Below are 26,694 nucleotides of genomic sequence, written 5' to 3'. Positions count from 1 at the left end.
CAAGTTTCCAACTTTCCAACTTTCCAAGTTTCCAAGCATCAAAGCTTCCAAGCTTCCAAGTTGCTAAGTATCCAAGTTTTCAAGTTTCTATGTTTGCAAATTTCAATGATTCAAAGATTCAAAGATTCAAAGATTCAAAGATTCAAAGATTCAAAGATTCAAAGATTCAAAGATTCAAAGATTCAAAGATTCAAAGATTCAAAGATTCAAAGATTCAAAGATTCAAAGATTCAAAGATTCAAAGATTCAAAGATTCAAAGATTCAAAGATTCAAAGATTCAAAGATTCAAAGATTCAAAGATTCAAAGATTCAAAGATTCAAAGATTCAAAGATTCAAAGATTCAAAGATTCAAAGATTCAAAGATTCAAAGATTCAAAGATTCAAAGATTCAAAGATTCAAAGATTCAAAGATTCAAAGATTCAAAGATTCAAAGATTCAAAGATTCAAAGATTCAAAGATTCAAAGATTCAAAGATTCAAAGATTCAAAGATTCAAAGATTCAAAGATTCAAAGATTCAAAGATTCAAAGATTCAAAGATTCAAAGATTCAAAGATTCAAAGATTCAAAGATTCAAAGATTCAAAGATTCAAAGATTCAAAGATTCAAAGATTCAAAGATTCAAAGATTCAAAGATTCAAAGATTCAAAGATTCAAAGATTCAAAGATTCAAAGATTCAAAGATTCAAAGATTCAAAGATTCAAAGATTCAAAGATTCAAAGATTCAAAGATTCAAAGATTCAAAGATTCAAAGATTCAAAGATTCAAAGATTCAAAGATTCAAAGATTCAAAGATTCAAAGATTCAAAGATTCAAAGATTCAAAGATTCAAAGATTCAAAGATTCAAAGATTCAAAGATTCAAAGATTCAAAGATTCAAAGATTCAAAGATTCAAAGATTCAAAGATTCAAAGATTCAAAGATTCAAAGATTCAAAGATTCAAAGATTCAAAGATTCAAAGATTCAAAGATTCAAAGATTCAAAGATTCAAAGATTCAAAGATTCAAAGATTCAAAGATTCAAAGATTCAAAGATTCAAAGATTCAAAGATTCAAAGATTCAAAGATTCAAAGATTCAAAGATTCAAAGATTCAAAGATTCAAAGATTCAAAGATTCAAAGATTCAAAGATTCAAAGATTCAAAGATTCAAAGATTCAAAGATTCAAAGATTCAAAGATTCAAAGATTCAAAGATTCAAAGATTCAAAGATTCAAAGATTCAAAGATTCAAAGATTCAAAGATTCAAAGATTCAAAGATTCAAAGATTCAAAGATTCAAAGATTCAAAGATTCAAAGATTCAAAGATTCAAAGATTCAAAGATTCAAAGATTCAAAGATTCAAAGATTCAAAGATTCAAAGATTCAAAGATTCAAAGATTCAAAGATTCAAAGATTCAAAGATTCAAAGATTCAAAGATTCAAAGATTCAAAGATTCAAAGATTCAAAGATTCAAAGATTCAAAGATTCAAAGATTCAAAGATTCAAAGATTCAAAGATTCAAAGATTCAAAGATTCAAAGATTCAAAGATTCAAAGATTCAAAGATTCAAAGATTCAAAGATTCAAAGATTCAAAGATTCAAAGATTCAAAGATTCAAAGATTCAAAGATTCAAAGATTCAAAGATTCAAAGATTCAAAGATTCAAAGATTCAAAGATTCAAAGATTCAAAGATTCAAAGATTCAAAGATTCAAAGATTCAAAGATTCAAAGATTCAAAGATTCAAAGATTCAAAGATTCAAAGATTCAAAGATTCAAAGATTCAAAGATTCAAAGATTCAAAGATTCAAAGATTCAAAGATTCAAAGATTCAAAGATTCAAAGATTCAAAGATTCAAAGATTCAAAGATTCAAAGATTCAAAGATTCAAAGATTCAAAGATTCAAAGATTCAAAGATTCAAAGATTCAAAGATTCAAAGATTCAAAGATTCAAAGATTCAAAGATTCAAAGATTCAAAGATTCAAAGATTCAAAGATTCAAAGATTCAAAGATTCAAAGATTCAAAGATTCAAAGATTCAAAGATTCAAAGATTCAAAGATTCAAAGATTCAAAGATTCAAAGATTCAAAGATTCAAAGATTCAAAGATTCAAAGATTCAAAGATTCAAAGATTCAAAGATTCAAAGATTCAAAGATTCAAAGATTCAAAGATTCAAAGATTCAAAGATTCAAAGATTCAAAGATTCAAAGATTCAAAGATTCAAAGATTCAAAGATTCAAAGATTCAAAGATTCAAAGATTCAAAGATTCAAAGATTCAAAGATTCAAAGATTCAAAGATTCAAAGATTCAAAGATTCAAAGATTCAAAGATTCAAAGATTCAAAGATTCAAAGATTCAAAGATTCAAAGATTCAAAGATTCAAAGATTCAAAGATTCAAAGATTCAAAGATTCAAAGATTCAAAGATTCAAAGATTCAAAGATTCAAAGATTCAAAGATTCAAAGATTCAAAGATTCAAAGATTCAAAGATTCAAAGATTCAAAGATTCAAAGATTCAAAGATTCAAAGATTCAAAGATTCAAAGATTCAAAGATTCAAAGATTCAAAGATTCAAAGATTCAAAGATTCAAAGATTCAAAGATTCAAAGATTCAAAGATTCAAAGATTCAAAGATTCAAAGATTCAAAGATTCAAAGATTCAAAGATTCAAAGATTCAAAGATTCAAAGATTCAAAGATTCAAAGATTCAAAGATTCAAAGATTCAAAGATTCAAAGATTCAAAGATTCAAAGATTCAAAGATTCAAAGATTCAAAGATTCAAAGATTCAAAGATTCAAAGATTCAAAGATTCAAAGATTCAAAGATTCAAAGATTCAAAGATTCAAAGATTCAAAGATTCAAAGATTCAAAGATTCAAAGATTCAAAGATTCAAAGATTCAAAGATTCAAAGATTCAAAGATTCAAAGATTCAAAGATTCAAAGATTCAAAGATTCAAAGATTCAAAGATTCAAAGATTCAAAGATTCAAAGATTCAAAGATTCAAAGATTCAAAGATTCAAAGATTCAAAGATTCAAAGATTCAAAGATTCAAAGATTCAAAGATTCAAAGATTCAAAGATTCAAAGATTCAAAGATTCAAAGAATCAAAGAATCAAAGATTGAATGCGGCATTGAAAATTGGCCTGAAAAAATAGGTCAAAAACTCTCTAATTCTAGTTAAACTTCATCAAATTCAATTCTCATTGATTTTCTGGAAAAGATTTGGAAAGTGTCAGAACTAGAGAATATTTACATCATAAATATAGAAATTTTGAAAACGTTATTGCTCTTTGCAACAACCTAAGTGAAAGTACATTTGTAAGAACGGGTTTTGCGGAATACCTTCTGACAATTTCAAAAGGGTTGTATCACACTGTTTTAGTGGTGCAAATACCCACCACATAATTTGGGGCAGCTCAGATGTCAATTTGAGAGGCACTGAATTGATAGAATACTTAAGCATCATAAATTTGCATATACTTGATAGATGAAATCGCCCAACATTTGAACGATTTGTCAGAGAAGAGGTGCTAGATGTAACTCTCTGCTCCAACAGTATTATGCATGAGTTGGCCAACTGGCTCGAACCGAACGAACTTGAACGGTCGTTATCAGATCATAAATACATCATCTTAGATCGTCTCGCTAGATAGCGTCACATATTCCAAATCTACGACCTAGGAATTCTACGAATAGGGCTTGCTAACTAAATGTCATATTGATACACTGATCTGTAGAATGACGCAGTATAAGTCGTGACAGTGAAGTTATTATTATTTGTCTCCGATTCTCCAAACCACACTGGACACTCAGATGCGTTTATAAACAAGGCATCCAGGAACGATATGCAGTTAGTATCAGAAATAATTTGACACGAGTGTAAATTTGAAACGATAGCAAACTCACATACGGCGAATGTAATGATTGCTTCGCCTTTTTGAAAACTGTGAGAATTTCAGCGGAAAGAGAACTATTTGTTCAGTTATGTGTGCGGTCAGATCGGCAACAATTTTGACTTTTAGCGGAACAATGCTAACTCAAATGATGATTGGCCCATATGAGGTTTTTCGAGGTTGACTGCAAAAAATTGCAGATAAGACGAATCGATCAAAAGCACAGTGAAGTAAATTCAGATATTCCCGGCTTGGTGAGTAGATGATGGAAATCGATTTTTGACGCAATTTTAAAATCCTTGGCAAATAGATGGCAGAAAATCAATGTGTGACACTCAGTGATACCACGAGTACAGATTCATCTAGAAAAGCACAGATTTTTGAAGTGTTTTTGGTACAGATTCTGTACCGTACGCATCACAGATTTTTGTAAAAAAGTACAGATTGGTACAGATTTTTTGCATGGCAGCAGGGTAAAATAATTTAGCACTGCGATGCATCCCAGTCAACCGTAGATAAACGTGTAGTTAGGTCGCTGACAGAGCGATGGCAAGAATCTGGAGTGGAGCTGGTACTGACTAAGCTTGAACTGAAGCTGACATTAGATGGCGAAATGCGAGAAACCTGCTTCCAGCAAATCAAAGGAATGATGTCTGTGTGAAAGACGAGCGAATCTTCTAGAAGTGTCTACCTCTACATTGACATGCTTCTTTTGATTTGCTGCAAGCAGGTTTCTCGCATCCTATTGTCATTGACAGCCCCAGCTCAGATTCTCGCTGCCACTTTGTCAGCGGTCTTAGGTTGCAAACAAAATAGCGGCGAGAATTTAAGCTAGAGCTGATATTGACGTTACCCACTAAAACTAATCTGACTGTCTTCTTGTGAATTTCAGCTCAAATATGACAACCGATTCCGAGTCCGAATATCTAGATTTTGTTTCCTCAAATGAAAAATAAATATAAGAAAAATGATTTTTTTTAAACACTAACAAGGTATTGTTTGAGTACAAAATCCGGTACAGATTTTTCTTTAGAAAAGTACAGATAGAAAACATTTTTCGACTCTCGGCACAAATTTAATTGTGGCAACACTAGTGAAACCATTTTAAAATCAAAGATGAAACATTCAATTCTCAATAACTCTAATTCTATGAATATTTTGGAACGGGACTGACGAGTAGATGATGAATATCGATGTTTGACGATATTTGAAAATCTAAGATGACGACTTCCGGATGTGCCATATTTTGCGATAGGTAATCCTGACATTAAGGATATTTTTGAAATGAGCTCGGCGAGTAGATGATGAAAATCGACATGTGACGCCATTTGAAAATTCATTTGTTGAACAAAATTCTTGATAACTCGATTGCTTCAAAAAGCACCACCTTGAATTTTACAATGGCTTCGAACATCGATTTCCGTCATCTACTCGTCAACCACATTCCGAATAAAACTAATTTCAAGCTAAAATTTCATACTGTACTATACGAACTGAAACTTATTCTACGAACATTAGTTTAGTGAATTTCATCGTTAGTGACTGGTGTGACGGAAAAACACTTCACTCTCCACGGGTACAGATTGCCTGCCAAATAAGCTATTTCGATGCGAATTTCAACTTTTTGAACAAATGTCAATCATTTTTTGAACCTTTCTAGTACTTTTGAAATGGTTGAAATCGGTTCCTAGGAAGTGCCAGATATTCCATTGTTTTCATGTGGCTCCTATTGATTCACTTCGGCCACAATTACGCGTTGAACTGTGCCAAATTGTGAGAATTCTGTCCAGTGCGATGAAGATCAAAAAAGTAGTAATAATTTCAGTTTCGCCCTTTCACTACGTAGAACAAGTTAGGCAATAAAAAGATTACGCGAAAAATGACTTCATGGGCGAAAATATTCGAAATACAAGCTTAAATTGTTTTCATCACCACTGCGTCTTCTCGAATAGAACTTTGTTAGGTTTAGCAGCGAATTAGAAACTAGAGTCTTCCTAAGTAACTAACTCTACTCCTTTCCACCCTCTCTTCCACACAGATGATCACCGAGGGCACCAACGCTGTTCTGCTGATCGGTACGACGTACGAGGAGGACTCCGGTCTGTTCACCTGCCGGGTAACGACGTCGGCCGGCCAAGCCGAAACCTCCGCCAAACTGATAGTCAAAAGTAAGAATACCCAGTAAATAACCATGACTTTCTCCAGTTGGTTTTCTTTCCTCTTTGTTCTCTTTCTCTCTATTTTTTTTTAATTTCCTGTTTTCACTTATTCAACTATTTACAATTTTTTGCTACTGATTTTATTTCATTCTGATGATTTCATTTAATTTTATGTTTACTTCTACTACTCTAACCCGACACAGGCAACATGAAAAAATAGAATGCGTAAACATACAACAAGAAAACACTGAAAAGAAAAAAAAGCTTGAAGAAAAGATTTCAAAAACCCCCTCGGCGGCGGCCAGCAAACTGTCTCTGGGGGGGAACGGCAAATTGACACTAAAGAGAGAAAGATTTCTATAAAAATTTTACCGAAAGTGCAGAAAAGTTTAGATTTGAAAACGGAGCCCAGCTTGCAGTATTTTTCCTCGGTGTGTTTGGCAAAAGCAAAAGAAGAAACAAAGCCCCGTTTTAACACGCACACACACGCACACAGCTATGTAAATTGTTGAGAGTGTACTAAAACAGTACGTGTAGTTAGTATTTTGTAGTTAGTGTCAATTGTCGCGCGTTTTGTGCAGCTCAAAGCCCCTTCAAATAGCAAAAGCAGCCAAATTAAACTGTTTACGTTTGTTTTCGTTATTAACGGTTCATTTTCTGTTGTATGTTTCTGATTTTTCATATGTTTTAAGAGTTTTTAACGTTTCAAACAAAAAAATGGCTATCAGTGCGAGTGCAATTAAGCTAAGACAGAAAAAAAGTAACGAAAAAAGCAAGTCAACCCGGACTAGTCGTCATGTCTAAATAACTCTTCCTTTGTTTCCCCAATTTTAAGATGAAAAAAAATGTGACTATTTATTACCTTATTTATCGATATTCATACAATGAAGTTATTATAGCTTATTAAAACCCAATTTATAGCAAACTATTTTAAACAGCTTACGATGAATAGCAGCTTAACAAATAAATTTGCAAGCAATTTTTAAAATAAAACCAAACAAAAAATGTTTAACTGTTTGTCAGACCCAACGTGAACGAAAACAAACAAAAAATGGCGGCACACTTTGATGAAATCGAGAGGATTCCTAACGAAACACCATTCACCATTCGTCATCCCATCCCCGGACGCCACTACATCAGCTAATAATTCGAATCTACCGTCTTCGGTTGCTTTCCTGTCAGGCGAAATCAGACTCTGAATGACGGTTTTCTAGTCCCACCTGAAGGAAAAAAATTGTATTGTCCATGTGCACTAGCTCTCCACGTTGCAGTGTGCAATCCGAATCACTACCGCACACCCCTCGTCGGTAGAGTTGAGTACAGTGGACAGTTTTCTTTGACATTTTGGAAGCAGGACTTTGATCTTCTGGTGGTTATTGTGTGGTGTGTTGTTAGGCATTATTCACTCTTAGTTTTTAGAAGTTTTCTCTGCAAAAGGAAAAAAATAGAACGATTGCAAGGAGTATACAATTAGGTTCTTTACTGACACAGTTAACCTCACTCTCCTTGACAGTTAACTAGTACTGTTTACATGATCTTCGAAACAAAATGTGGACGACTAGATTCGGTCCAAGTAAATTGCAAAGAATTTTTCTAAGTCTACGTAAACAGTACAAGCGAGCTGTCAAAAATGAACACTCAAATTCATTTGTGACATCAGCGTTCAACCGAATACTTTACGGTGACGTCACAAATGAATGAAAAAAAATTCATTTTTGAACAGTTCGCTTTTGCTGTTTAAATGGACTTAGAAAAATTCCTTGCAATTTGCCTAGAGCGAATCTAGTCGTACACAAAATTTTTCTAATATCCGTGTAAACAGCACTAGTGAACTGTCAAGAAAAGTGAGATTAACTGTGTCAGTAAAGAAGCTAATAGCAAAGGCGTGCAATTAGCGTTTCGATTTTCTTTTAGCACCATTCTTGAAAGTCGTTTTGAGGAATTGCGAACAAGAAACTCGCGGGAAAACGAGTCAACTAATCACAGAATAAAACATTCTCGTGTTTACATTTTAGAGATGGGCAAATGAATCGCGAATCGACACTTGAAAAGAGTGAGTGAATCACAATTCTTTTTTAAAAAGTTGCTATTCTTTCAAAACAACCTGCGGTTGAGCGACTGCGATAAATTATAATTACAGCATTTAAAGGATGTCCCGCATCAAATTGCATCACGAAAAAAAACGCTGTTAAAAATTACCTAGTGGACCGATCCTTTTCAAACTTTCAGACAATAAAATATAACCCATTAGTAAGCTTTTGGCATATTTATTTCATTCAACTTCAATACCATAACCGTACGCTCGCACCTTACGCTTAACTTCGCCCATTAGGTTCTGTACAACATCTGGCTGCAGCTTGTTCTGTACGGATATCCACTTTTTCTTCATACCTTCTTCAAATTTGACCTCTTTGGGATGCTTCCGTAGTGCTTGCTTCATAATTGCCCAGTATTTTTCGATAGGCCTTAGTTCCGGTGCGTTGAGGGGGTTTATGTCCTTGGGTAAGAAAGTGACCCTCTTGGCTCCAGCACAACATTTAAATAGTGGCACGAAGCTAGATCTGGCCAGAATATCGCAGTTGCTTGCACAGAGGAAGCAGACGCTTCTATAGCCGCTCCTTGAGGTGGATCTTCTCGTTTAGAGTCCCGGTAGTCACGAACGGCGTACTTCGATTTGCCACATGACCAGATTGCTTGCCAAATCATGTATTTTTGGCCAACTTTGAAAGTTTCAGCTTCCTTTCTTCCTCCAGGACATCAAACTTTTGCTGGGTGCTGAAGAACAATTACCCCGGAAGTACGACTTGACGTAAGTCTCATCATCCATAATGAGACAATGAGGCTTCGTCAGCATCTGGGTGTACAGTTTAAGGGCCCTTGATTTTCTCGCCGAATTTTGCCACTCGTCACGATTTTTCAGCCATCAGTACGTTGTTCAGAGTTTGGTAGTAACGTTTAATCAAGAAATATTTGAGGATTTTCCAGGTGCTTGCGCACAATCAATTCGCGATGTTGCTTTTCGGGTTATGCCATTTTTTCCAATTTTCAAAAAACTGACGGCGATAACAATACACTCTAAACAAGTTCTACCCAAATTTGCCAGAGAAAGCAACCAATGGGTTATTTTCTACAGTTTTTTGTGAAACAATTTAATGCGGGACACCCTTTATTTGTAGTGTATAAAGTCAAAAGGTGACATCTTTTAAATTTTAGAGCTCAACTGAACTGCGTAGTCTATGTTTGATACATTTTTGCTAGATTATCCCACTTAGAGCTAGCACTGAAACAAAATTCAGTTTGAAGCTAAAATTAAATTTAAACCGAACATAACTGAATGAATGCGCTACACCGAACAAATGAAGTACGATGATCCTAAAACGATTCTCGCAAATGGAATTCGATAGCTATGGATATAAGCCACATCAAAATAAATAAGCGCAGTGAACACACGCACACTTATTTGTATATATGGAATCAAAATATATCTACTCCAAATCAATCAAAAAGATATTTCTTTGAGAAGGGGTTCTCATTCAAATGACCAAAACATTGACAAAGCCTGGACATATTTTTATTCTTTTTTTTATGAACCAAGGCTGTTGATTATATGTAAAGTTCAACTGTGGCGGTTTACTATGATTTTTTATATATTTTTGACGGCTTAGTCTTTAAAGAATTAGTAGAACGTATTTAAATTTTTGTCCGACGTTTCGGTGCTGTTTTGCGTCATCTTCAGGGAAAGACTGACTAAGCCGTCAAAAATAAATAAAAAATCACAGTAAACCGTCACAGTCGAACTCTACATATAATAAACTCATCATGGCAACTATACAGCAAGGCTGTTGAAATATTGAACGCATAGCCCTTGCAAATTAATTAGTATAAATTTCCATTGCAAAATATAAAAAAAATAATATAAGCTAAAGTAAAGGGTTTACTCGAATTTGGCTTGATTCACCTTCAAGTAAGCCAAATTTGGATTTTTTGTGGGCCAATGAAATGCATAGAAGGAAACCGTTTTAAGATTCAAAGGTCTTTATTTACAATTTTTTTCAAGACTAAAAAAAACAACATGGCACTCGTGGTGACTTTCTGTTTAAGATTAGATGCACGTGGAATTACAAAACTGCGTACAGCCTACTGTCTACTCAGGATCGATTTGAAACACAAAACTAATAATAAGGCTCCAAAGTAAACTAAATTTATTGGAGGAATGATCTAAGAATTGGTAATAAAACTTCAAATTTGACATAATGATTCGATTTCGAACTTTGAGGTCGATTTTTTTGCAATTTTTTCCACTTTAAGACTTCACATGTAAAGAAAATTCCATTCATAAATTAATAAAAAAAGTGGTCACGATTTCGTGAGCTGCGCGATTTACGAAAACCGTGAGCAAGTTCCTGAAACTATGAATAAAAAACCTCATATTCATGAAACTATTTGTGTTTCCAGAAAGAACTAGTACGCCCCGAACACCCCCATGGCATTACATTCGAATGTTGGGGTGGGCTACTGTTGTTGTTGTTCCCTGGATATGTTTAGTTTTTGTTATGATTCTTGTTCATAATTTCGGAAGACCGACAGTCCAACGATGTTAATGATTTCAGGAGTTTATTCGCGATTTTTGTGATTCATTATTACGTTACCGTACTATTCTATTCATGAGTTTTCTATGGGACTGTTCTGACAGACTGGCAGGATTTATGTTCATGATTTAAGGATTTTAGTGGCGATTTTCGTAATTTATATTCGCTTTATAGACATAGTTTAGTCAGTGAACTATGTTCATGACTTCAGGATCTTAGTAACGGTTTTTGATTTTTCAATCACGACTAATGCAATTTATGTTCATAATTTCAGGAACTTTGTCATGATTTTCATAACTTCTCTTCACGTTGTTATGATACTTTAGTCACGAGTTGAAATTTATGTTTTTTTTGTATTCGTGATTTCTGAATCTTAGTCACGATTTTGGATATTTTCGTCACGAGTTGAGTGATTTATGTTCATGATCTTAATATCTTAATCACGATTTTCGTCATTCACTGTTCACGTTATCGTAATATTTTATTCCAGAGTTTACTTTCGAATTTGACACGCGCAGTAATTTTTATCTATTCTCGATATCGTGATTTTCTGGTAATGAAAAAAAGTGAATCGTGTTCATGATATCAGGATCTTAGTCACAGTTTTTGATTTTTTGATCATGAGTAATTTGATTTATGTTCATGATTTTTTATTTACGAGTAGAAGCTTATGTCTCTTTTATATCCAAGATTTTAGGATCTTAGTCACGATTTTTGAAATTTTTGTCACGAGTTGAATGAATCATGTTCATGATTTCAGGATCTTAGTCACAATTTTCGTAGTTTCTGTTCACGTTATAGTGATATTTTTTTCTGGATCGCATTGGACACGTGGAGTAACGTGACCCATATTCCGTTATATCAGAAATTTTATAATGGTATTCGTAAGTTCTCGTCGCCTTCTCTGATCTGTTTTTGGTTACCATCGATTATTTATTCGAAGTAACATGACAATATGAACTGGATCATAAAAATGTGACTGGTTCGCGGTATCTTGTTCTGTGAACTGTATCACGAAAACGATTTGTGGTACACAGTGTACTTTCCGTTTTCTGTCAGGACATCACATCGGTCGGACCTAGTCAAATAAATAACGATGTTTGTGGATCTAGTAATTTTCTTGTATCAAATGCTCGTGCCTATTGCTGGACATTTCATGACAAAGTGCATGGAAATTGATTCCACGAATAATGCACCAAATTTTGTGAAATAGTTCACGTGGAAATTTCATTAGCATTTTGCATGAAATTGGGAATGATTAGGGATATCTTCTAAATTTCTAAAGCACGGGAAATAGATCGTAAATTATGTACTAGGAATCAGTTCACGAATTCATGAGTAATATTTCATGATTTTGTGAACTTTTTGAGGAGCACGAAATGTCAACCGTGACTATTGTATTAGGAATCATGGACCAGTTCACGAATTCATGAATAATATTTCATGATTCTATGAACTATTTCACGAGCACGGATATTGGATCTTGACTAAAATATTAGGAATCATGAATTAGTCCACGAGGAATGATTGGATTCATGAATAAAATTCCGTGTTTCATGAAATAGTTTTACGAGAAAATATCCGGATTTAATTTTGATTTTGTGAGCCTATGTTCCTAAATCTATGTATAGTATCAGGTTGATCCACCTTTGGTTTTGTGAATAATGTTCATAAAGTTAAGAATTAGTTCACGTACAGAAAAACGATTTGGTGGACAAAATAGTTCCACCAAACTTCCCATAAACCTCGACAAGTTTGCACCTGCACGCGTTCAACCTTACACATGCCACATGCTTTGCCATTGTGTACAGGTTTGCCGCGAACACCGTGTAAACTTCGGTTTAAACATCGTGTACGTACACCGAGTACGTACACAAGAAAGAAACACACAAAACAAAACGCGTCAACACTAGTGATGAAGAGTGAGAGAAAGAAAAAAACTAGTGTCAGAAACCTGTGTGTACGAACACCGCGTATGTACATTGGGTTCGGTTGTGCACACGCATTGGCGTGTGCGAGTTTGCACAAGAAATGCGGGTATAAGATGAGCACAGACCTAGAGCGAACATGGTGTTCGATGTTCATTTGGGAAGACTGAGTTCCACTAATAAAAGCGTTATGCGGGCATTACTGAAGGGAAATTGCACACAATTATAAAACACAAATTTTGTGAAATAGTTCACGTGGAAATTTCATTACTGTTTTGCATGAAATTGGAAACGATTAAAGATATCTTCTAAATATCACAAGCACGGAAAATAGAGCGTAATTCATGTTCTAGATATCATGAACTTGTTCACGAATTCATGAATAATATTTCAAGATTTCATGAACTATTTGGGGAACACGAATGGTTAGCCGTGACTACTTTAGTAGGTATCGTGGACCAGTTCACGAATACATGAATAATACTTTAAGATTTCGAAAACTATTTCACGAGTACGGATATTGAATCGTGACTAATATATTAGGAATCATTAGCCAGTTCACGAATACAGAAATAATATTTGATGATTTTTTAACTATTTCACGAGCACGAATGGTGAGTTGTGGCTTAATACTAGGTATCATGAACCAGTTCACGAATACATGATCAATATTTCATGATTATGTGAACTATTTCACAAGCACGGATATTTGATCGTGACTAGAATATTGGGGATCATGAACTAACTTACGAGGAATGAATGGATTCATGAATAAAATTTCGTGTTTCGTGAAATAGTTCACGAAAAAATATCCGGATTTTTTTTATTTGATATTGTGAACTCATGTTCCTAAATCTATAAATAGTATCATCTATCAACCTTTGATTTTGTGAATAATGTTCATAAAATTGTGAACTAGTTCACGTACAGAAAATCGATTTGGTGAACAAAATAGTTCCACTAAGAAAAGTGTTATGCTGGCATCTCTGGAGGGAAATTAAACGTAATTATAAAACACAAATTTTGTGAAATAGTTCACGTAGAAATTTCATTATCATTTTGGATGAAATTGGAAATGATTAGGGATATCTTCCAAATATCACAAGTACGGAAAATAAATTATAAACCATGTACTAGCTATCATGAACTTGTTCACGAATTCATGAATATTTCATGATTTTGTGAACTATTTGGGGAGCACGAATGGTCTGCAGAGACTATCGCAATTGGAATCAAGACCAGTTCCCAAATACGTAAATAAAATTTCCTGTGTTTCATGTTCACGAGAAAATATTCAGATTTAATTTTGATTTTGTGAACTCATGTTCCTAAATCTATGAATAGCGTCATGAATCAACCTTTGGTTTTGTGAATGATGCTCATAAAGTTGTGAACTAGTTTCCGTACAGAAAATCGATTTTGTGGATATGGCGCAATCCGCGATTGAAACTCACAAAACAAAAACATTTCCGCGAATAAACGCGTTATGCGAGCGTTTATGAAGGGAAATTGAACATAATTTTAAAACGCATAATTTTTTTTCGTGGCCCTATTTTCGTAACGTAAAAAATTATTGTTCTGGAATTCATGGCACTTTATTCACGATTTTGAGAACGATTTTTTTCCGTGCACTAGAAATAGCGAATACAAAGATTTCGTAGATTTTATAGGTCATTCCTTCAATGAAAAGGATTTCTTTCGGGAGGTCAAAAGATAAAATTGAACCGTTTTCAAATGAGATTGTTTTGAAAAATCAAAAAAAAACTTTTTTGAGCTATACACGTTTAAAGTTTCACTCGAACAATTTATCGAAAGTGTTTTACTTTCGATAAATTGTTCAAGGGTAGAATGTTAATTTTTGATATCAATTATATGGAGCTATGGATTTTGGACATAGCTGTTTACGAATTTGAAGTTTGTTGGAATTCAAAATGGCCGATCCAACATAAATAAATGATATTTTAGTCAAAATCGCGAAAGAAAAGGTTTTGTGATTTATAAACTCGAATTTGAGTTATTATGTATCAAAATTCAAAAAAAAAATAAAAATGGCTATTCCAGTATGGCGTACTAAAATGTGGCTATAAAATTTTTAGTTGTTTGATAACTCACGATTAGTCTACGACACCTCTACAAATCAAGCCGTGAAATATGTTCTCGAGACCTGTACACAAAACCAGTGCAACGCGAAACGTTCTGGGAACGGTCATGATGCCATGAAAAGGCTTCTACCTGAGACGCACGTCTCGAGCCGAGGCAGCCAGGACTGCGCTTCGAAAAATGGCCTGTTTTTTCGATGCGCTGATCGAAAACTCATTTACACACTTATACCTTCCAAAAAATGCAAAGAAAAAAATTAATTTTTTGAAAATTTTGGATGAGAACCTACCTTTAATCTTCCCAAATGAATCACTGAATCGAACAAGAGTCAATTCTTTTTTTTTTTGAGTGAATCGGACACGATCGGTTTACCCGTCTCTATCTCACATCATATAATAATTTTTTGGGAACATTTTAGCGCCATTCTTCCTTCATAAAAATTGTTAGACATATCTTGGACTATGCATATATATTATAGTTTGGATTCTACAGACAAATCTAGGGTCCCTAGAAATTAAAATGCAAAAAAGTAGGTTTTCCCATACGAGTTCCCATACAAATTTCAAACGCAAAGTGGTACGCTGGGTCATAACCTGTCGTTCCCTAATTTTACACTGTTTTTTTGTGACCTTAAATGGAACCAAAATATATTTTTGCTGATTTGATGCGGCCAACTTTACGTTTTCCCATACAAATGTGCCCCATCCTAATGTACAGTGCAAGGTGAAGCGTTCTGGGAAAGGCTTCTACCTGAGACGCGCATCTCGAGCCGAAACCATCGTTTGGCGGCCAGGACGCCGCTTCAAAAAATCGCCTGTAGAAACTTTTATGATGTGCGGATCGAAAAACCCGTTTAACATAATATAGTAGACAGTTACACCTTTCAAAAAATTCAAAGCAAAAAAATCAAATTTTTGAAAATTTTGAATGAGAACTTTCCCTTAATCTACCTAAATAAATCACTGAATCAAACAAGACTCAATTCTTTTTTTTTTCGAGTGAATCGGACACGATCAGTATGCCCATCTCTAGACTGAATTTAGTTCCTTGAGAAGACCTTCCCTTTCAATTCAATTTTGAACAGTCGTTTGATGTTTGAGTAAATATAGCAAATAATGATGATGATGCTATCAAAAACCACCCACGCCACACCTTCCTCGGTACAGTGCATAAAATTGTTTTCAACTTCAATCAGTTTAAATCCTCTAGAGACCATCATCCATCTTGTGCTAGCTTCTTCTGCGTCGTTCAGTGCACACCCCCACGAAGTCGAGCAGTTCCGTTCTCAGTCTCTCCGGCCACCAACGAATGCAAAAAAAAGACGAAGGAAAAAATCTACCGGGAAGAGCCGTAGCCGGGTGGCAACCTGTCAAAAATTAAGCTGAAATTAATGAATAGCAGGTCTGGCATCTGGATCGCGCAAGGTGGAGTGCAAAAATTCGAGCAGTTCGTGTCGCGTGTGTGCCGTGCCGTGTGCACAAATCGCACACCGCAAGGTGGAAATCGTGTTTGGAATTTTCCAACCATGACTCAGAACCTGGTCCCCACCGTCTCCTCCCCGCCCGGAGACGGGAACGACGGACGCATCCCGGTGTGTGGAGCTGTTGTAACGCTGACTGATCAATCGGACGTGTGAAATTTTGGGAGGTCTGTACGCTCGCGCGTTTTCCCACCCTGTTGTACCACGCAGTTTTCAATTTTCGACCATCGAAAAGTTGCTTTTCTAGTTTTCAGTTCTATCATACAAACATAATGTTTCGCGCGCACTGGCTGACTGACTGGTTGGTTGGCTTGCTGCGAGCGCAGATGCGTCGCTATTTTTAGCGACTTTAGACGCTGTTTTACCCCGGTGAATTTTGCCTGCCTGCTGCGATGCGAAACCGTTTTTTTTTTTTGCTTCTTTTCTCGAGATTTTCCTCTTCCCGGACCACGTCAGAAATAAAGATGCTCTCCGATTACGATCCGGGCCTACTGTGAAGTGATCTTTTTTTTTCTTTCTTTTACTAATCGGTGCGTAAAAATGAGCTGCAAATTGGCGGTTAATGGATCGGCTTTCACACTCGGGAAGGATTGTCAACCACCCACTTTCTGTCGTTTCGGGCGAAGATTTTTTTTTCATCCTGCAGTGATATTTCGGATAACGAAAAACAACAGACTTTCACCGGATGCATGTGTTTATTTATCTTTGATTTGTTTTAAAAAGTCAAAAAAGAACTCTTCGAAACAAGTGTATTTTAAATTGTTCATTTACTTACCTCGGTACGGATTTTTTGAGCAGACGTTCAAGCGAGGGGTTCTCAGGACAGCACAGCTTTGCGGGAGTGCGAAAAAAAATTAAACTCGTATCCGACCAAAAAAAAAAACTGCAAGGAAACAACCACTTGAAAGAAAAATTGTGCTATAGCTTGTTCGTAACCGAAAAAAATAAATCGTATTAAAACGAAACAGAGGCAATAAAATTTCTGAAAATAGCTTCGAAATTAAGATCTTCTTTTTACTTAAACGCCGGTGGGTTGAACACAAATCGATCATCAGTTTATGTCTGGATTGACCTTCCCTTTGAACGGTAATTTATGCGCTATGATCGGATCTAAGCCAGATCTCAATCTCCGCTTGTAGACATTGTAGTAAATGGGGCAATCTGGTTTCGCTGATCTTCATCCGCACAGACGGCGCGCCGAGGTGCGATCATAGTTACAATGTAATTATGACAATCGCCTTTGGAGTCCTTTATGCACCAGCGGAAAATTTCTAGAACATTCGGTAAACTCACCTCCGGATGCTGTAAGCCGTCATCTTCCTCGGATGGACATTTGATCGACCTGTCTTAGTCACTGCATTGTCTATTGTCTCACAAGCTTCCCACGCTTCCTTGAATTTTTTGCCCTCGTGTCTCACCTGTTGTCATCGCCACCGGTTCAAGCCGTAAACAAACTGATTCATATTCTGCCAAAAAATATGCACACCTTTTCGGCCGGTTATTGCCACGAATGAATAGACTTGCCATTTTTAAAAATTGTTAAATGATCCATCACTCAACGTCCGCACAGACATGACAAAATAGCCACCGGTTTGACCTGCTGCTGCTGCTCCGTAAGAATCGCACTCTGCACCGCAGCCAATTTTTGCTACACCTGGAGCTCGAACCGACCTCCGGTCACTCGTTCCCGGAACGCCATTCAGTGTGTCCTGTTCAAATAAAAAAAACAGAAAAGTCATTAGTATCCGTTCATATAAGACACTTAAAAAAACAAACTTGCAACTCGAAGAACCAACTTTTCAAACTCAAAAAAATCATTTGACAGACCGCAGATTATTCGAAAACACAGCGGTAAATTATCACCGATGCGCGGGGGTGCTTCGAACTGCAAGCAAAAGAGCAAAACAACAATAATATACTTATCTTTAAACATTTAACGGTTTTTTTTTCGGCCCGGGTCTAATTTTAAGCTGCTTTTGCTTGTCCGTTTGGGTCACTTTGAGTGTCTTTTGCCCGCGTCCATTCCGTGTGCTGTGCGCGATAACTGCCACTAATTGCAACCGCAGGATTTTGAGTATTAACCTTGCCAGCTTGCGTCCAGAGAGCGTGTACAGGACCGACGACAGGAACCGGGGTGTCATCGTCCCCCGAACTGCAAACTAATTTAGGTTAAGATTATTTTTTTACACTAGCCCAACTTTTATCTGTACGTGTTATAACGCTATCGCTAGCTTTTGTTCGTTTTACTTGTAAGCCTAACTTATTGATTAATGTTTAAGTGATTTAGCGTTTAGATTTGAGGAAGATCAATATTTTATAGTTTTTGTAAACATTATTTACATACCGACGAAAACACACACACTTCCACTTTTGTATATTTGTTTAAGATTCAAATTGAAACGACAATTAAAGTGATACAAAAATCAACCAAAAAATTATTTAAAAAACAATTCACAACTGTTTCCAATATTTTGCATCCCAAATCATCCCGCTTCATATCACACAACTGCTTATCCCTGGTGCTTCCGGAATGCCGCTGCTGCTGCTGCTACTGCTATTTGTTGTTTACTAACGACCAAACGTGTTGCATGTTTCTAGCTAATAAAACAAAAGGCGGTTACCCATCAAAACAATGACACAATATCACACGCGATCGCGAATTCCAAAACACCTTCCGGTGCCAAGCGCAAGAGACATAAGATATTCACCGTGCATCGGGGACGACACGAGCACGGCACGCACCAGGGTCACATTCTTATTGTTGTACAACCGGAACTGAATCGCGCCAATTTTTTTTTTTTTTATTTATTTATTTGGTAATCTATCTAATGTCGTTGTCGCTCCCAACCCATCCATTCGTCCACCCAGCGGGCAATGATGACCAGCGCACGAGATGGAACGAGATGGAGATACCGCCTGATCGGGTTGTGACGGGTTGACGGGAGCACGCGCGCGTCCGATCCGAACACTTGAAACACAGGTACGCGACTGGTTGGGTTGCGAACGACGGTAAGCTAAGAGCGAGATAGAGTCCGCAACCGCCGCGGATATTTGTCACGATGAGTGGGTTGTGCGGGCGGGTATGCACGGGGAATAGAGGGTAAGGTGGTCCGCCGATCAGAGTGATGCTCTGTCTCGTCCTGCGCGCCGTTCGGCATCAGTGTGTACACGGTCATGCGCATACAGTGCCGGGTGAAAGATTTGTGACTGGTTTGGGGGGAGTACCTCGGAAACCGGAAGGTCAGCCTGATGTAGGCATTGTGTATGTACAAAATGATTCGCAACATATTAGGACGTGAATCATAACTTGATGATGATGGTAATAGTTAAAAATAAAGCGGTAAAAATGACAGTTGAGAAATAACAAACAGTATTGGTGACCTGAAAAAGGTATTACTCACAGAGCCGAAATATGAAGGTGATCTAGTATACGTTAAAATGAAACACAAATTGTAATGACACCGTTGGATTCTGGAAATTGATGATCAATGTGTTTGCTACCCAGTTAGGTCGTAAACGGTTATTGGCTCAATAAAATGAAAAATAACCGTTGAGAAACAGTGAAAACCCTTCTACTATTCATATAGGAAACCATTAAACCATTAAACATAGGCTGCCGAAAACAGAAACATGCCCTCAGTGAAGTTTTTCATGCTTCACTGAGTGACTAATTCAATTATAAAATTGTTTCAAATCAGCCCACAGGGCATCGCGTTAACCAAGACAAGAACTATGGTATATTTCTCTTGAGTGGAGAAAAATTTGGTGAAAACTATTATCTCTCCATTACGGAGAAAATTGTTTAAAACAAGTTTTGCGCGTGAAAAGCACAAAATCTATAACTAAATTAATTTTGGAAATTGCGTTCCGACTTCATCTCATCAGAATCCGACACTAACTTAGTGACAGGGCTATGGTAGGGCCGGAATTCTGAGTAAACCCCCAGTCATTCATCAACTCTAGCTAGCGAGCTTAGTTCTGTCACTAAGTTAGTGTCGGATTCTGACGAGACGAAGTTGAACCGCAAATCCCATAAGAAAATTTAATTAGGAAAAAAAACCGTCTCTAGAAGCATGTCCTAATACAAATTTTATATATCTTTTGTGGATCGGATCTTTCGCCAATTTGCTGAAGAGAAGCAATAAAAATTTGTTTTAACTAATAGTTGAACCGCTAAAACTTTATACTATTGGGCACATTATACTCAAGCTATTTTTGCAAGTTACTATCCAGTCATTTATTTGGTGTCGATTACAAGATTTCAATTTAAAAGAGCCTATAAAATATTTCCCGTAGCACACATTTTGCCTTTCTCATATAGAGAGGTTATGCAATCACTCTAAAAATCCTCTACCTAATCCCGGCACGGAGGGCCGTGTGTCATATGCCATTCGACTCAGTTCGTCGAGATCGGAAAATGTCTGTGAATGTGTCTATGTGGAAAAAATATCACCTCTGTTTCTCAGAGATGGCTGGACCGATTTGCACAAACTTAGTCTCAAATGAAAGGTACAACCTTCCCATCGGCTGCTATTGAACTTTTTATTCATTGGACTTCCGGCTCCGGAGTTACGGGTTGAAGACTGGTTTAATGCCAAATGTCTTTAAAATGCATGGAACGTCGATATTTGATGTAATCTCGAAAAAAAATTTTTTGGCGATTGTTGACTTTTTTGGACTTTGGCACATTTTTGCCTTTCTCATATAGAAATGTTATGCAATCACTCCTATTTTTTGACTTATTTAGGCGTAGGTAGGGGTATGCAGTGAGGGATTGCTACTTCAAAATTAAAACTAGTTTAAAATTTCTTAACAAGTTGAAAATTTTCGGCAGGGTCCGGTTTCAAGCAATGTTTCAGTGTCGACACACAGTAGGGTAATTTGGGGAGAGATGCCGCACATTTCTTAAAATCGATCCTGCATCGAAGTTAACCATTCAATATTTGATAAAATCATTTTTATCATTTGCGACAAATTTCGAAAATACTGTGAAATGTTTTTTTTTTCATGAAAAAAATCATCAAATTTCCATGAACATTTAAAAAAAAGGTCATTGTGGAAGAGATGCCGCATGTGCGGGTGAGATGCCGCACCATGGTCACAAACTGAAAAATGGTGAACAAAAGTATTTTTAGCTATCATTGATGTTTTTGTGATTAGGGGTCTTCAGCTGAGTTTCATGAAGTTTGATTACACCTATAAATCGGCCAGCACTTTCATTTTTCTTAAGGGGGTTATACCATTTCTAGAAACATTTTTTTATTCAACATTTTGAAAATATTTTATTTTTGCAACCTTGTGTAACTGTTTAGTTGGAGTAATTTAATTAAGGGTACTATTTATTTATATGTTTGTACGAGAGGTAGGGGAGAGAGAATAACAATGAAACACATTTTTCCTACAATATAATTTTGATGATAATACATGTTATTTGTGTAACCAAAAGTGATACATAGTGCCACTCTGTTGTTAACTAATACATATATTTTTTCCAGCTGGTAAAATTCACGGGAAATAACATTTTTTGGATAATGAACAGTCGGTGGTAAAATGTATCAGTGTGCCCCATTGGTAGGAACTATAAAACACGATGTCGTCTATAGTAAAATATTCTACTTATAAATTTAACTCTTTTGTTTTGACGAAGAATGATCCTAACGCTTTGAATTAAAGTTATATTGAGGCGAAAGTCGTTTGTTTACGAAAGAATCCACTATATCATCGCGTAACTTCGAACTACCATATATGCATATTAGCTGCAATCCTGAAATAAGAGACAATTTCTACAATAATTTTGCACTATATGAGTAGTATTTACTGTGGAAAATCGGAACCCATTCACATTTTGAGACAGACCACAAAAACAAAAAAATCACTGTACCCCATACGCCATCGTTTCACAATTACCCAATGGGTCTATTCATGAAAATTGTGAAATTACACAGAACCATGAGAAGTTACCAAAAAACTTTGCTCGCGGCAAATGTTGAGCATAAAATTTGCTATAAAAATTGTCCTGTCACTAAGCAATAGACTAAACATTTATTCAATGAATGGTAACTCAAAAAGATGGAATAATGTTTTTCATTGCAAATTTACTCTAGCTATCACTAAACAAACATATATCCATTAAAAGAGATAGAGTTATCAGGTCTTTTCCAAAATATAGCAACACGTGTAAAGAATTAGAAATCTTGAAATATGAGGGAATGAGACGATTCTGATCATCCATTATGATTTTATTGCGAATGTTTCATAGTTCCTGCTGATCCACTGTTACCCTCTCTCCCCTATATTGGTAGTGGTTCCTTAAAAGCAGTTTTTAGTTGTTTCTTCCAACAATGTATTTATATAACATTAGCTTGTTCTTGAAAAATTCATTTTAAAAAGCATCAATTCGTAGAAATTTTCATTTTTATCCCAAGATTGAAATCACTACAAATCAATGCGTTTACTAAAATTAGTGCCTGAAACCTTAAAGAATAAACCGAAGTAACTAATACTTAGATACATATCGCCAGTTCAAATATATAAATAAATAGACTCATATTCCTATATTCCACTGTTTTAGCTCCGTTAGTTTGTGGATATACCTTATTAATAATCTATACCTGACGCAAATGATCATTTAATGACACTTCGAGGTGAAAAAAATACATTTTAGCTACGTATCCTCCGCCATCGAGTGCGGCATCGCACCCGCAAATTTGATGCGGCATCTCTCCCAATTGTAGGGGAGAGATGCCGCACGACGCCATTTTCCTCGAAAATTATGGATGATCGTGTTCATGATCAGAATGCCTTCTAAAAGGTCCCGGCTACTCAACCGATACATGATTTACCAAAAAAATCGAACTATTTTAAAAAACGAAATTTTAATGTGGTACTGAAAAACTTTCGACACTCCGTGATGCAACTGGACGCATATAATCATTCATAAAAATTTTGTAAGTTAATAATAAGGATTATTTTACATCTCCAGTGTTGTAATTCTTCAAAAGACAAACTCACAATGTCATATTACCGTAAAAAAGTGACCCTATATACGAGATATAGAAAGTGCGGCATCTCTCCTGACGCGGCATCTCTCCTGAAATTACCCTATCTCAAGATCGTAGCTGTCAATCCATTGTATGTATGTGCAAATCGTACTGAATATGTAATATACATTTCCACCATTGTATTGAATATAACCAGCCATGGAATCGTACTTTGGACAAATGAGAAAGGCACAACTGCACTGCTAGGTGGATTAAAACAGGTTTATTTTTCACAAGAGAAAGAACTGGCGAATGGAATGATTAAAGGGTCTAGCCGGGTAATCATGTCAAATCTGCCCCCAACGAAAAATTGTTATTAAATTCTTTATTATTATAATTATTACTTTAAGCAGCTTTACTTAGAGAAGTACTTAGAGAAGTTAACCCTATACCTGCCATATTGAACAAGCTAGGGTTCTTTTGATTTTCATATCATTTTATTTTCAATCAATTTATGTCAATCAAAAAATTTAAAAAAAAGCAGATTAGTACTTCACACCAACGACACATTTTAAAAATGTTATGTTTTTCGTGTAACAAAAATATTTCAAATTTCATAAATATTTTTGTTTCTTTATCTTTAATTTTGATACTAAGTTAGACTTTTTGGGCTTAAATAAACTGTTTTTGACACAATTTGTCTGTTTTTAAATTTTGTTAAAAATATGGGCGGGTTAAATATTTTATCAAATTCACCAGATGATATGATATTGCTTGTATCCAAAGCATCCGACAACCATGCAGCTCCATTGAAATCCTTCTCGAAGGAAACGCAGGGTGTTTCATATTTTTTTCGGACTCTGTCCCGGCAACTTCCTGTCGTATAGAGTAAACAGGTTCAATATTCCCCTAAAGTAAAAATAGCTATATTTTAATGATGGACACTATTATCTGCGCACCAACTATTCTGGCGCAATGATTAGGAGGTCAAGTATTTTCGACTGCATGCTCAATCACTCTTACCATGCTGACTGTTGTGCCTGCGTGTTTCAATGTTAAGCGTGTTCAATGGTTTGATGACGTAGCGGTATCACCAGACTTTAATATAACACAATAGTTTTCAACCAGGAATGAAATATGAATAAAGAAAAAAGAATATTTTTAGCAGACTCTAAATTGCGATTGCTTCGATAAACTCCAACCAAAGTTCTTAATGCTTGAAAAGTCTACCTTCAAGAATATCGTTTCTAACCCACTTTCAAAAAGCATAAACAGTTTTACCTCATTCAATTCAATAACTGGTCCCATGAGATAAAATAACAAGACCTGGTCTTCAGCCCATTTTCTACTAATGCACGAGTCAGACCTACAATCGAGCAAAGTGAATGACAAATAGCAGCCTCTCCATCTAATGCACATTGTCTCGAGAACAAAGGGAACATTGTATTTATTATTGCCGTCATACGTAAAATTAACAGAAAAGCGCTGCTCCGACCCAACGTCGTAGTTGTTGACACTTTGAATTCTGGTGTATACGACAGAAGTGTCGTGAAGTAGTATATTTTCTGAACGTAAAAATGAAGCTTAGGCTTACGGAACTCACCTATCTTCAGTATCATCATATGCGCAACAGCGATACCATTCAACAAGTTAGGCCAAGCAGAAAGATTCATTTTGCAGAACAACCTAAAATACGGGGTTAAAAGTGGCAACGTTGTAATTAAGATTCCCGTTTATCTGCAAAACGACGAAATAGAAGTAAGGGTAAATGAACTAGTACCACAGTCGATTGTAAAACACATGTCTCAATACGAAGAAGTAGAATCCATTACACCTAATGCGCGAAGAAACTTCTTCTCAGGTCTTCCTAAAGGTATTCTTACGATCTAAATGCGGATCGAAATACTTATTCCCATCTACTGGACTATACACTGAAAAAATATATACGTAAATCGCTAGGAATTAATTTCGTGCAGAAAATTTTAATAAATTGTACGAATTTTTCGTACATATAATGTATCGTTCGTAGCTCTATTGAAACACTTTTATTTTTTATTACGAGTTTTTCGTGAAAACCACGAAATGACTTTCGTTGGCTTATTACGAAATGGCTTCGTTAGGCAAACGAAGTGTTCGCTGCTATATACGAAAGTCTTAATTATATTTACGAGCACCATTCGTCAAACCGTCGACGTCAAAAGAGCTTCAATAGAAGTTGAATATGGAGTCATTGTTGCTATACGTCAAATAATTGTTGATCATCACGACGGTCTCGGTCTGACTATTTAGTAGCCGTATCCGTGTCCGCCGGTTTCAGGAAGATTTCCTGAACTTCTTTCGCTTCAATTTGGTCCAGAATCCGAAGCATTCAGTTGAGCCTTCGCAAACTGCTCGTTGGTGTTTGAGTTTTTCACTTCAGTAGTAATGTCAAAATAATATGCTATTAAATGCGAAAAATTCTCTTAGATGAACGAAATGAATTCGTGAGACCAACGAGATTGTTCGTAATATACATGAACGTTTATTAAAATAAACGAAACATTTCGTTCCATTCACGAAAAGTTATGTTGTTATCAACGCTAACATTCGTGCAATGTACACTAAATAAGTAAAATTTACGAAATCTTTCGTTCATCAAGCGGCCATTTCTACGTACCACAATAAAATCGATTTGGCCACATCGATTTTTTTAAATTAAAAATAAATCGATGCTATCAAACATCGATCCCAAAAGATCGACTGAAAGCAATAAGAGATTGGTAAATACGTAAACTTTTCTAAGATATACGAAATAAATTCGTGCGACCAACGAAATCTTTCATCATATACATAAACATTATGGAAATAAACGAATCATTTCGTTTCATTCACGAAAAATAATATCGTTGTCAACGATAACATTCGTGCAAGGTAAACTCAATAAGTGAGATTTACGAAAATTTTCGTTCATCAAGTGGCCATTTTTTCGTACCACAATAGAATCGATTTCGCCGCATCGATTTTTTTAAATTAAAAAAAATCGATGTTGTCAAACATTGATCCCAAAAGATCGACTGAAAACAACAAGCTAATAAATGCGCAAACTTTTCTAAGATAAACGAAATGAATTCGTGCGACAAACGAAATCGTCCGTAATCTACACAAACATTTATTAAAATAAACAAAACATTTCGTTTCATTGACGAAAAATAATGTCGTTATCAACAATAGCCTTCGTGCAGTGTACATAAAAATGTGTAAAACTTACGAAAGCTTTCTTTCAACAAGCGGCTATTCTTGTTCATGAAATGAACGAAACCTACTATTTACAATGCACGAAAATACTTCGTTGCAGAAATCGACAAATGAATTCGTACATTGCATGATCGATTTCATTATATTCACGAATTTATATTATCAGTGTGTTATTAAAAATTTACGGAACTGTCACCTATTAAATTAACTACACTATTCACCGACGAGAGGGAAATTCCTACTGCAAGTACTGTTATTAGACATCACCTCATGAACAATCTTGCGCCGATGATACAGAGTAGAATGCATCTCAACCGATTGCCTACTCATCTACGATAAAC

At 35.7% G+C, this 26,694-nt stretch overlaps 1 protein-coding gene across 5 annotated transcripts in view; it reads left to right on the top strand.

The window, feature by feature from the left end:
* The window catches only part of LOC131693376 (titin), a 140,329-nt gene that overhangs the window by 70,204 nt on the left and 43,431 nt on the right, over positions 1-26,694 (top strand). For 2 of the 5 annotated variants that reach the window (XR_009306230.1, XM_058981141.1), the window contains exon 13: positions 5,922-6,051. The exons of 1 other annotated variant lie outside the window; for it this stretch is intronic. Coding sequence is in view for 3 of the 4 variants with exons in the window: in XM_058981141.1 (XP_058837124.1) it covers positions 5,922-6,051 (130 nt within the window). In the remaining variant the exon portion in view is untranslated. 2 more of the 5 variants (XM_058981143.1, XM_058981142.1) reach the window with 2 other exon arrangements.

This window comes from Topomyia yanbarensis, chromosome 3 (genome assembly GCF_030247195.1).
Source record: "Topomyia yanbarensis strain Yona2022 chromosome 3, ASM3024719v1, whole genome shotgun sequence".
NCBI lineage: Eukaryota > Metazoa > Arthropoda > Insecta > Diptera > Culicidae > Topomyia > Topomyia yanbarensis.
Note: the sequence above shows the minus strand (reverse complement) of the source record. Positions and strands in the feature narration are given on the sequence as shown.